The following is a 12181-nucleotide window of genomic DNA, read 5'->3' as shown; positions in this document are numbered from 1 at the left end:
CCATGTTCTGTTTACCACAAAGCACAAACAGTTTTAATGATAGATCGTAACTTCTGTCTGTCCGGCATTTTCTACTTTCTGTATCTTCATCCCTAGTACGAGTTTCCACCTGACTAAAAATAAATCATTTGTTCGAAGAACTGTATTAGTAAAAGACAAATTTTAAGCCCAGACCAACACGTCTGGGTTTTACGCCGGCCAGAACTAGCCATAAAATTAATTGTCCATACTCAACCGTTAACGTTCTGAAAAAGATCCAAATTACCTTTTTTACTAAAGTAGTCAGTAATTTGTGACATCTTGACGTTTTTATTTCACACTTTCGCTGAAGTCGTAGTCCTAAGACGTTGAATGATCCGAATGGCTAACTCGAATAGCAGAATTGCACAAATCGCCCGGGAAATCTTATTTTGGTCTAGACGCCTGCGGCGATCATGTGATGGCGTGACCGCCGTCGGGAGACTAGTAATTTCCCGGCTGTTAAATTTTGCCGCGGCTTAGAACGTTTCTATGACCCTTTTCTATTTCCGGTATTAGGCACAAAAGAATCAATAAAAAGGGCAAAACTATTTTCGCGATTCAACTTGCAGTTTACATTTATCAAAATATATACAATGTAGATTTATTTATTTATTCGTTTTTATTCTCTGAAATTTCTGACCGTTTTCCGGAAAACGGTGGAAACCGGTATGGATCCGCGCCTGGTACGAAACCGAGTTTAAATAATTTTGAAAGATGCAGGTATATCTAACATGCAATTGAATTCCATGCGATACCACTTGTTCATACATTTTTATCGCAGTGTCTGATATCCGTCTAATTTATGAATATCTAAGATTAAGTCGTCAGATTTTATCCCGCGAAGGAAATCAAGAACGCGTTTAACCAAGTCAGCGATAGATTACTTGTTGACTGTAGTCTGCGAATTGCCAATGTTTACAAATTCTGGTCGCTTATAACACTCGATCCTTTCAAGATACAGTTTTCAAACATGTAAACCAGAAATCGCTTAATTGTCTAGTTTTCAATGATACCACATTCAAGGTTGTGCCATATACAAACCGTGTTAAATCTTTTTTTAAGGAGACAGCTATATTTACATACGTGCTTTTGCCAAATTCATTGAATCCGATAACGCGGGTTCAAAAATTTTTATCGGACGCTTGATTCAAGTTTTCCTTTCATGTTTGGTACGTTGTAGAGCTCTATCTGTCTACTTTATCATAATATAAGATTAAGTCATCATATTTTAATCCGCAAAGGAAACCGAGAATGCGTTTATTAAAGTCAGAGAGATCGTACTTCTCGACTATAGTGCTTCCATTTGCCATTCTGTACAAAATCCTGTCGGTTCCATAACTCGTTTTCCTTCAAGATACAGGTTTTCAAAACATAAGTCATTGTAATCGCTTAACTCTGTAGTCAACAAGTCACGTTCGTCCACAAAATTTATATACGCGTTTGTCTCAACATCCACCGCCATTTTGTTTGATGGTAAATCGCGAACGACGCGAATCATTGCGTGAGAATTCGCTCAGCTGTCAACATTGGTACAAATGAGGACATGTGATTGGCTATCAGTTAACCCTCGTGGAATACCGGATCTCGCAGGAGATCTAAAAATAACTAAGAGGGATTACGATGGGAATAGGGCCAGTATGAGGGATTACTTCTCTTACCTTCATATCTCTTGGTTCGCACTGAATATTCGGAAGCTGTGAACGCGCGTTACACGTTTCACCCTTATGGGTTTCTGGTTTCGATCAGATCCTTGATTCAGATATTCATTGTTTGCGATTCTTGGAAATGTGACCCAGTGATCAGTACAAACTGTGAACCTTTTTGGTTCGTTGCATGAGAGAGCATCACTCCAGTTAGTATAAATGTAATGCCGGTTTTCGTTTGACGCTGTCAATCATATTCCGAAATAAAAATGCACATTCTTCTCGAGCTCGATGGATTTTCGTTTTGCCTGAAGAAAAGGCTGCTGGTAATGTTAAAAGGTTTTTTTTCTAATTAACAGTCCTTGCAAACTCAAAGAAAATATTCTGTTACTTTAAGGCCGCCTTATAAATCCAACTGCAGCGTATACCGTTCAAATAAGAGCACAAAGATAGCGATATTGTACAGTTATTTGTAAATTAGAAAAACCTGTTTTGCCGTACAGATTACGCGCCCACTCAGTTGGATAATAATTCTCTTATTGGATAATAACTGAATCTCTTATTAGATGTTTTGGTGTGTAGTATCGCTTTATATCTTTACTCGTTGTTTGTATTGTGATTCGACCTAGGTCTCGTCAAAATTCGGCACCACTCGTAAAACTAGGGTAATCGAAGCTTAGGCGAGGCGCTCGATGTTTGTAGATCTTTTAGGACAGCTCAAAATACAGAATATGATATCCAATAATCTTTGTTTAGTGATTTTTATATTTGTCGCGGCTAGTTTCCTTTACGGACGTAGGCATTTAATGGTTTACTTACATTACACCTCTCAATTCACAGTTTTCAAAGGAAATCATTCATCAAAAAGCCTTGCGTAGAATGTGTGTGCGAATCACCTCATTAACTTTTTCAGTATTTTCGTTTAGTTTGTTGATTTCAGTGCCGTAAATATCACAAGTCATGATGAGCTTGCGCCGCCGCCCTTCATACCTCGTAGATTTACTTTGTGGCACAACGGCCGCCGACTAAACATGCCGGTTTCATGTAAGTGCCAGGAGCCGCACACATTTTCCGAGGACAGTGACGAACCATGCTTATACAAAGTAAAAATTGTAGTGAGCGTGGAGGACCCAGAATCGCCACCTGCGTTAGTTCGTCAAATGAGGCAAAAGTAACCAAGCCCTCAAAGCGAGGCAAAAGTGTGTCGACGACGAAATGCATCTCGAAAAAACTTCCCTTATTAATTGCACAGGATACCCACAATGCACAAAACACCCAACACAAATTAGGGTTGCGTTCCGTACCTCGAACGCAAATATACTACGATACTATACACCAAAACATCTATAAGTTATATAAAATTGCATCGTGCACCGACATGTCTCCACAATCTTCCAAATACTTCTCCGAGTAACGAAGTATGACAAACCGTACCGACCTAAATCTTTGTTTATAAATCAATGATCTATCTTGACTTAAATTATTGAATAATTTTTTTGAATGCATGACTGTCAAAGCCGGCAATAATATAGCGGTTCGTTAGCTTAAATAGCACTCCCGTCTGTCTCGGCAGTGGTTCGCTCGATCGTGATAATTGTGTAAGGGTTTCAGATAAAATTATGGCGACTGGCTAACTACTGCAAAGTTAGCCTAAATAGTACGACTCGAAGCATGTTAGATCAAACGAAACGTTATTTTTCGTTGGATTAGCTAACCGGAGAGCTTTTAACTGAAGCACTACTCAGGTTAATCATATCATATAATATCTTACAGCTGTAAGAATTCTCGTTGCGCCAATCCCTCCCTCCCTCTCGTTACGTAAATATATTTCATTTCGAAATACTGAGTCTTCCCCTATCTTGCTTCTGTTTCCTACTGGATCTTTTAGTTTATAAAGTTCATAGTCTGATTCCCTCCCTCAGCACACTTAAGGATTTTTCATCTGTCTCCGTAATTATAAGACTAAGTAAGGTAACGATACTCACCTGACTGAATTTAAGAAACATCTCTGTTTCGATGGAAGGCTGATGTAAGTCTTGTGTCTGCCTCGAAATGTCACAGCCTTCTTCCGAACCGAAACGTACTTATGAGGAAACCCCAGGTTCTAAGAATTTGGGCAATTGGACGAGAGAGCTCGTGCTGGGATTTATCCTTTTCATGCAGAAACTGAAAAGCCTGTTTTTCATTTTTTGTGTCGTACGTCATCTTAAATAAGACTTTAGCCAGGGTAGAAATGGTCTGCTCACAATACAAATATAAACTGAAAAGATTTGCACTGCTTTGTACGCAGGAACCGTTACACGTCAAGCAAATTTTTTGAAACAATGTTTTAGAAAAAACCTCCCTTTTGACCCACACTCGTGACATGATAAGCACGACATTTTTCTCAATGTTTTTGTTTTCCAGATTTGAATCGAGATTCTCTCTGTTGAAAGTTTTCTATGGCAAGCCGTTACTGCCTAAAGCCATTCGAGTTTTAAATCTTGGTCCAACTGAAATTACGTCCTTAATGAACGGAACATTCAGTGCTTTACTTTTTGTTTTCTTGCTTGCTGCAAATCTCAAATGTGGAGTTTGGAAAATATATGGGTGAATTTAATAAAGTAATAGTTGAGTATTTTTTGGGAGCTTCAGTTCTCGCTAGCGAGCTTTTAATTTCTCGCTAGCGAGTTTTTTCAATTTTCTGGCTAAGTCAGGCCTCTCTCCCAGGCCTTCACTTAGATGGCGATTGATTAGTCCTGTGAATAAATAGGGTGACAGGCCTGCACGACTCCATTGTACGTGTGTTTTGTTTAGAGCTTTGCTCTTACGAGTTCATCTTAGAGTGAACACCCCTTCTGTATGAAATTATGGGTGGCTCAAAGATTCCTCTTAGTAGTGGTTGTCCCTGTATCAAATGCCACTTACTCATGAGTATTTGTCTTAAATTGGGCACTGCTGGGTGGAATTGTGCAACGAAAGGCAAGATCCGTTTAGGTTCTTTTTGTTTTTTAGTGAGGGATTGTTTTTCTTTCCTCATATCTTATTTCGGAGAGGACATTTTCCACAAAGTTCTTTGGGTATCCTTTCTCGATCAGGCGTTCTTTAAAATTGTTTATTTTCTCTTCAAATAAAGCTTTAGAACAGTTTGTGCGTAGAGGCCTGAGTGCTTCCCCTTTAACAAAACCTCTCTTTGTAGCTGTTGGGTGACATGTAGAGAAATATGTATATTGAAAGGCTTCTGTTGTTTTGAAGTGAATTTTGATGTCAGCTTTCGGATTTGAACCTTTCACCTTTGTTAACTAACGTCGTTTCTGTTTTCGATATTTCAGCCGAGAACTTTATTGTTTGATGGTGATTGTTTGCAGTTCAATGAACATTTGTATGTTCTCCCTGTTTGTGTTCCACAGGGAAATTATGTCGTCAATATAGCGATTCCAAACGAGCGGTTTGTGTTTGCTTCTACTTAGTATTTCCGTTTCTATTTTTGCCATCAATATGTTGGCAAAGGCGACCGCCATTTTAGTGCCCATGGCGGTTCCGTGTGTTTGCACGTAGTTTTTCTCATTGAATTGAAATTAGTTTTCCTGCAGTCATGCTTTTCTTTCTTGAACGATGGTTCCATAGGAAGAATCTCTCGCACTGGTCGAACGTAAACAGGCTTTTCTTTGAAGATCTTTTGGATCAGAAAGCCGGACAAAGCCTGGCCCGGAGCTAGGATAGGAGCCATTAAACGACAATGCACCGACATCACCACCTCAACGTCGTCAAATGCTCCCAGCTTGGAAGGGGATAACGACTTCAAAAAATCGTATAAAGCTTTCTCACCCCACTCCTTTCGAAAAGGGGCAGCTGCCACAACATGGCCATTTTCCATAAGCCATAACCGTGCTCCTTGACGGGGAACACTCTCGTGGTCTGGCCCTCCAAGTAAAATTACGTCCTTAATAAACGGACCATTCAGTGCTTTACTTTTTGTTTTCTTGCGAGTGTTTTAAGCCCTTGAATTATTGAACTCATACGATAGCCTGAAGCGCGGAGTCAACGTAGAATTTGTGCTGTTGCTTGGTACTTGCTGAGCAGCTGTGGAAGTACTGGTAATGATGACATTGCTAACAGTACTATTAAAGCTAGTACCGAGAGAGGGCTGTGCTGAGCTTTGCCTGAAAATTCGCGACACTTCACCTTCGACAGAAACTGTTCGTTCGTTGTTGCTCATGATTCCAGTGTTAGTCTGAGGTGGATTTGGCTGGTTGTTTTCCAGCTCTGTACCCAATCTAACGATGTTATCAAGGATTTGTCTTGCGACGGGATTCATAATTTTAGTTTACAGTATGTTGCTTCACGTTCGCTTCGATCGAGAAACTGACACCTTGAGGGTCATAAAATGGCGAGAAAATGTCCCACAGTTCCCTGCGCCCCCACCGGTTCAAACTCGCTAGCAAGAAATTGAAAACTCGCTACCGAGAGACTAAAAACTCGAGAGCGAGAAATTAAAAACTCGCTAACGAGAGATTAAAAACTCGCTAGCGAGAAATTGAAAACTCGCTAGCGAGAAAATGAAAACTCGCTAGCCGTCAAATTAAACACTCGCTAGCAAGAAATTGAAAATGAATGAATGATACCTTTATTTAAACACGGTTAAAAAACATCAGTCTACACAGAAATTAATTAAAAATTCTCAAAAACTGTTTTACATCTTTGCTGTGTGGGAGTGCTGATCAGAAAACCATTTGTTATAACTTCTCTTAAAGAGAGCTAAGGAATTAGATGTACGTAGATTGTTCCATAGAATAGCGCCACTGTAACTGAAGCTCTGCTTCAGGTAAATCAGTTCTTGGTTTTGGGAGTAATAACTTTTTTTCCGCGTTTCGAAAATCGTAGTTCGGTATTCTTGGGACAAACAAATTACAGAGATAAGCTGGGGCGAGATTATTAATGCACTTGTACATTAAATTAGCTTTTTGTTTAGCCCTTCTAGACGATAAATTGTCCCAACCAAGGGAGTTGAGAAGAAGTCTGGAACTAGTATCATAGCTAGATTTAGTGATAACTCTGATAGCACGATTTTGAAGTTTTTGAAGTTTCTCACTAAGCTGTTGGATAAGGCCATCCCATACAGCACTGCAATAATCAAAGTGTGGCTCGATAAGACCTTTGTATATTTTAATTGCAGTGTGCATTGAAACAAATGGCCTGATCCTCTTAAGAGCACCTATACCAGAGGATACTTTTTTAAAGGTTTCATGAACGTGGGCCTTCCATGAGAGATTTTCATTAATAATAAGCACGAGAGATTTGCTTTGATTACTTTGGGTTATTGGGACACCGTCTATATGAAAACTTGCTAGCGAGAAAATAAAAACTCTCTAGCGAGAAATTGAAAACTCGCTATCGAGAAATTGAAAACTCGCTATCGAGAAATTGAAAACTCGCTAGCGAGAAATAAAAAACTCGCTAGCGAGAACTGAAGCTTCCCCAAAAAACTCAACTATTACTTTATTAAATTCACCCATACATTTTCCAAACTCAAGATTTGAGATTTGCATCTCGTTAATGCTAAGAGCCAGTTAAAAAAAACTCGAATGGCTTTTGGCAGTAACGGCTTGCCATAGGTATCAAATATGACTGTTCACAAGGCTCGACAATAGAGCGCGAAGCGTGATATCACACAGAACTGCACATATCAGGAGTTGCACGTGTTTTTCACACCCCAGGATAACAATAAATACAGGATCCGTTGTTTTCTCGTTCAGTCTCTCAGTTTTCCGCGCGAAGGAGGAAAGAGGGAACGGCCCTCCACACCCATCCCCTGGCGGAAAATTCGTGTCCGAGCACACGGGCATCGCCTCCTAAACGCTGGATCAACTTTCTACCCATACCTTATTAGGCTGAGCGTGAAAAGAGAGCGTTGTGCAATAGAATACAATGCTCAACCATAATTTCTTGGTAACATTTCAATTTATTACAAGCCACACGTGCAAGACGCTTTGCTGCGTGAAGTGCTGGTGATCATGCGCGGTGGCCTCATGGTAGTGCGCCCGATTCCAAAGCGGGCGGTCCTGGTTCGAGCCATGGCCGAGGACATTGTGTTGTGTTCTTGGGCAACAAACTTTACTCTCAGTGCCTCTCTCCACCCAGGTGTATAAATGGGTACCGGTGAACTTATCGCTGGGGGTAACCCTGTGATGGACTAGCATCCCGTCCAGGGGGAGTAGAACATACTCCTAGTCGCTTCATGCTACAGAACCGGGATAAGCTCCGACCTGATGAGCCACCTAGCTCGTATGCAGACTTAACCTGCCTACCCCTATCACTCCTGCATTCCGACAAGCCTAGTCCACCGCGGCTTATGCCATCCGCGGCTTATGTAAGACGTGAACTGGTTAAAAGGTACCATTTACACGGTAAGTTCGCGTCTTATTTAAGCCGCGGCTTGTGTAATTGCGGCTTAATTACTTTCCTCAAATAAATGGTCCTAATCAAATCACACCGGAGAAACAATCTACAATGAGAAGATTTTCACACGAAGAACGATCTGTATAGTCACCGATATCGGCTTGGAAAAAGAAGAACAAAAAGCGACCATAAAAAGATTCTGACAAAACGGGGCGCTTCAAGCGGGCTACTCCGGGCGAACAGGCTTGTCGGTTTCTTAACAACAACAACAACAACAATCAGCTTTATTTGCATGACCATAAATACATACAGTGTTGCAAAAGCTTTTGTAAACTAAACTAAAGCTAAAATGTTAACGGTTATCATGATCATGTAATAATGTTATAATATAGCAATCAAGTTGCATTGGTTTGGTTTGAAAGTTGAATATTGCGGAGATCAAAAGCAAGATGAGATAAATTTTGTTAATTGAATATTAATATAATGATTTGAAGAAGTCTTAAGTTCACGGATGATTTGTAAAGGAGATAACAATGCCAGTAAAACTCTACTGCTCGATAAATGATTTACAGTTTAAAGTATGAATACATGCAATATATGCAATATATGCAATCATATCTCCGTACCATTCTCCGCAGTTCAAATATATGAAATTGCAAATATTCACTTGCATTCTTCACCTTCTACGGATATATTACGAGCTCACCAGGTGGCCAGTTCCCAGTTGGACTGAAGTTTAATTTTAAAATTAGTAGGCTTATACTTTCACAGCTTTTATATTAACTTGACGATCTAAACAACTTGCGAGAGTATGTTACTTCATGGCTAGATGCCGACTAACGTTTGAGTTTGGTGATTATTTAGAAATATGTAGCAATAAATAGCAACTTCCCAACTACCTGAAAGAGGATTCTGTTGGGTGGCGCCTAATGCTGACCTAGAGAATATACTCAATATAGTCACCAAAGTTTGCGTCAGTATTGAAGTCACTTTGAAAAAGTTGTTTCATCAATTATTTTAATGTCGTTATACGCAATTTGAGTATTTTAGCGAAGAGATTATATCGACGACTAATCAATGACGTCATCGACTAATCGATGACAGAAAGAAGGACCCATCCTCTCTACGAGAAGCGATTCATGGTAGTTGCATTCATCATCTTGGAATGGAGAGAAAAAATGTCATATGTATGTCTTAGTAATTGACTATCGGTACTAATCAATGACTGAATCAACCTTTACCCATCATGGATTTCTCATTGATTCTCCATTAATGTCATGGAGTCCTACGCCTGGACAAGAACAAACGAAGAATTTTCGAGAGCTTAAGTGAAAAGTAGTGCTCCCACTTTTTCTAGGGAGTTTCTGTGCTCATGACATGCAGTGATTATGGATGGAACGCGCATTCCACACAAAAAGATATTCATCAAGCACTGAACACAACTGATGTAGTAAAAGAGTCCAGCTATCTCGCAAAAAAGTAAAAATATTAAAACAGAAGCATATCACCCATCCTAGGTGATATGCTACTGATTAAAATAACAATAATGATAATAATCATCTTGATTTACCCTGGGGAGTGTTGTAGTACAAAGGCTAAAGGGGCTGAACAAATAATTCAAATTCTACCGACTATAATTACAACTTGAACCAGTCATCACTACATCACGTTGCAAGAAGTGCCGGCAATACAACTTACACCTTCTACAAGTGGTCCGGCAATAGGTTCTACAGCAGAAAGAACTGCACCAACGGCTGGTACAACAAGCCTTCCCACAAACTGAAGTGCTTGTGTCCAGAATCCAGGTTTTTCGACATCCTCCTGCTCTTTGCGAGTTAGTTTGATCTTGTCATGTAAGTCGTCGGCTTTCTTGGCTCGTTGCCCTATCAATCCTTCTGTTGTCCATGCCGTTTGGGCTCTTGATGAGGCTTGTTTTATCACTTCATCCAGCTTTGCATTCATGTCATCACGGAGTGCCTTCATTTCTGCATCGTGTTTCTCATTCAGCTCCTTTATTAAGGCTTCGCTGTCGTCTTTGGCGTTGACCTCCAACTGTTGACGAAGAACCTTTTCCTCTTGTTCTTTCTTAGAGGCCATCTCTGATAGTTTCTTTATCATTCTCATGTTGTTTTCGTTGTGTTCTTGCAATGCCATGAAGCGCTCCTTCAAAGCTTGATTTTCCCTTATGAAGGCTTGCCGTTCCTCTTGGGCCCGCTTCATGCTTGTTGCGATCATGTTATCCATTTGACCTTGCTGTGCCTTCCGCTCGCTTTCCATTTGCTCACTAAATCGTTTCCGTTCCTCCTCTAGATTTTTGAGCAACATTTCCATCTGGAAATTTAAAGCGTGAAAATGACTTCGTGCTTACTTGATTTACTCTTTCTCCTTCCAAATATGTAACTATTGTTGGGCGAGGTCGAGCAAAATATCGCGATTTGTCAGTGGCGAGCAGAGCAAATAATTGATCTGGAGACCCTGATCATGACAAATAACGATATTTTGCGATAACCGAGTTCACCTCAGGGAAACGATCTTCCATTTTACACCCGAAAGCGTGGTTTCGATTGCACATGAGCAGGATATTATTTGCAGGAAAACACACTTAGAGGATTCTACGCATGGGCAGATCAATATTTGTCGGCAGTTATTTGCAAGTCACGTGGTGGGCTCTCAGCTCAGTCAATGAAAGGAACGAAAGAAAATACATCGAATCAGTGATAATGTTAATGATCTCGGAAGTAGACTTGCCGTTTGATGTGACACCGTGCTATCATGGTATATGTAAATAAAAAGCAGTTCGCGATCGATCGAAAAAAATAAAAAAAAAGTATCAATAGGCTTTTTGCACAAACTGGTCATATGGTACAAAAATCGGCCATGCTGGTAGGTAGGTTACACAATGGGGCACCCAAAACAAAGGAACGTCAAAGTAGCCAGACTTGTGCTACATGACGTTGCTTTGTTTTAGAAGTCCCACTGCGTAACTTGCGGTCCAGTATGGTGCTTTTGTACCTTGTGACCGGGTCATGCAGAAGGCCTATTAGTCTGTCAATCTCCACAACGTACGTGGCCAGCTCCCTTGCCTTGCAAAATAAACACGTAATATCAAATTTAATTGAATGTACCTCTTTCTTCCTTTCCCGACTTTCCTCTTGCAAGCGTGATTGTTGTTCCTGTTGGTTGGATAATAATATAGGCTTATTGTTAATATGATTACAGCTTTTAAATTCTGATAGCTCGTGTAACTAATATATAATAATTAAATAACAATATATAATTATAATAAGAACCTTCCCAGAATCCTTTGCAGCTGGAAAATCGTAAATCCCAAATAACTTGGTCAGTTTGAGGGCAGCAAGACCCCCACGTTGTCTAGATATGTCTTATCATAAACTAATTATTGTACAAGACTAAGGGCGATGACGTCATTGGTCACGTGACTTTGCTCACAAGTGCGTTTTTGCTTACTGTGACGAAATTATTTTGCTATTGAAAAAGCAGTCAACGTGATTTGAAGCACAATGGTGTGAGCCATTTCGGACTGCCCGGGTACCGAACAAAATATAAATATTAAGGGTGCTATATACAATTTTCAAAAAGTGGGAGTCTGGGTACAAGTACTATCTTGCGTTGCATTAAACGCGAGGAAACAAAAATTTGGATATTGGTAGATATTTTTATGAAATATACATTTTTGTCATTTTTAATCCTGTGACGTCATCGGTCACGCGACCAGAACGGACCGAAGTTTAATATTCGCTCTAAAAGTTGACTAAAACCTTTCTCCAAGAATATTTTTAAGCGAAGTTGTAGTTTAATAAATAGTGTTTTAAAAAATGACCATGATTACTTTTTCCTAAAAAAGTGCGGCAGTAGAAAATCTAACTGAAAAGTTTGTCAGCTTCTTGCTCAACGACCATTTGAGGTAGGAATAAAAGAAAATTTTGCCAAAGGATTGTGAGTATGCTCTTTATGATGGCGTTGTCAGTTTCTTCTAATTTTAATTGCTTTTGGCGAGGATCGATGTTTAAGATTTTTTTCAGAGGAGAGGGCCTGGAGGAAAGAACGAAAACGAGGCTATACTTTCGCGCGCTTTTTGTTCACTGCGACGCCGCGCCACAAAAGGTTAGCTAGAAAAA

The 12181-nt window shown here is 39.9% G+C and overlaps 1 protein-coding gene across 1 annotated transcript in view; it reads right to left on the bottom strand.

Moving 5' to 3' along the window:
• Positions 1-7585: 7585 nt before the first annotated feature.
• The window catches only part of LOC138057212 (guanylate-binding protein 6-like), a 50156-nt gene continuing 45560 nt past the window's right edge, over positions 7586-12181 (bottom strand). Inside the window, exons 13-14 of the mRNA XM_068903266.1 lie at positions 11168-11215; positions 7586-10373 (exon numbers count right to left, since the gene is read on the bottom strand). Of these exons, the coding sequence (XP_068759367.1) occupies positions 9702-10373; positions 11168-11215 (720 nt within the window). The 3' untranslated portion in view covers positions 7586-9701. The remainder of the gene's footprint in view (positions 10374-11167; positions 11216-12181) is intronic.

The sequence above is a fragment of the Montipora capricornis genome, chromosome 7 (assembly GCF_036669925.1).
Source record: "Montipora capricornis isolate CH-2021 chromosome 7, ASM3666992v2, whole genome shotgun sequence".
Classification (NCBI taxonomy): domain Eukaryota; kingdom Metazoa; phylum Cnidaria; class Anthozoa; order Scleractinia; family Acroporidae; genus Montipora; species Montipora capricornis.
The sequence above is the reverse complement of the archived record's forward strand: the minus strand, read 5'-3'. Positions and strand labels throughout refer to the sequence as shown.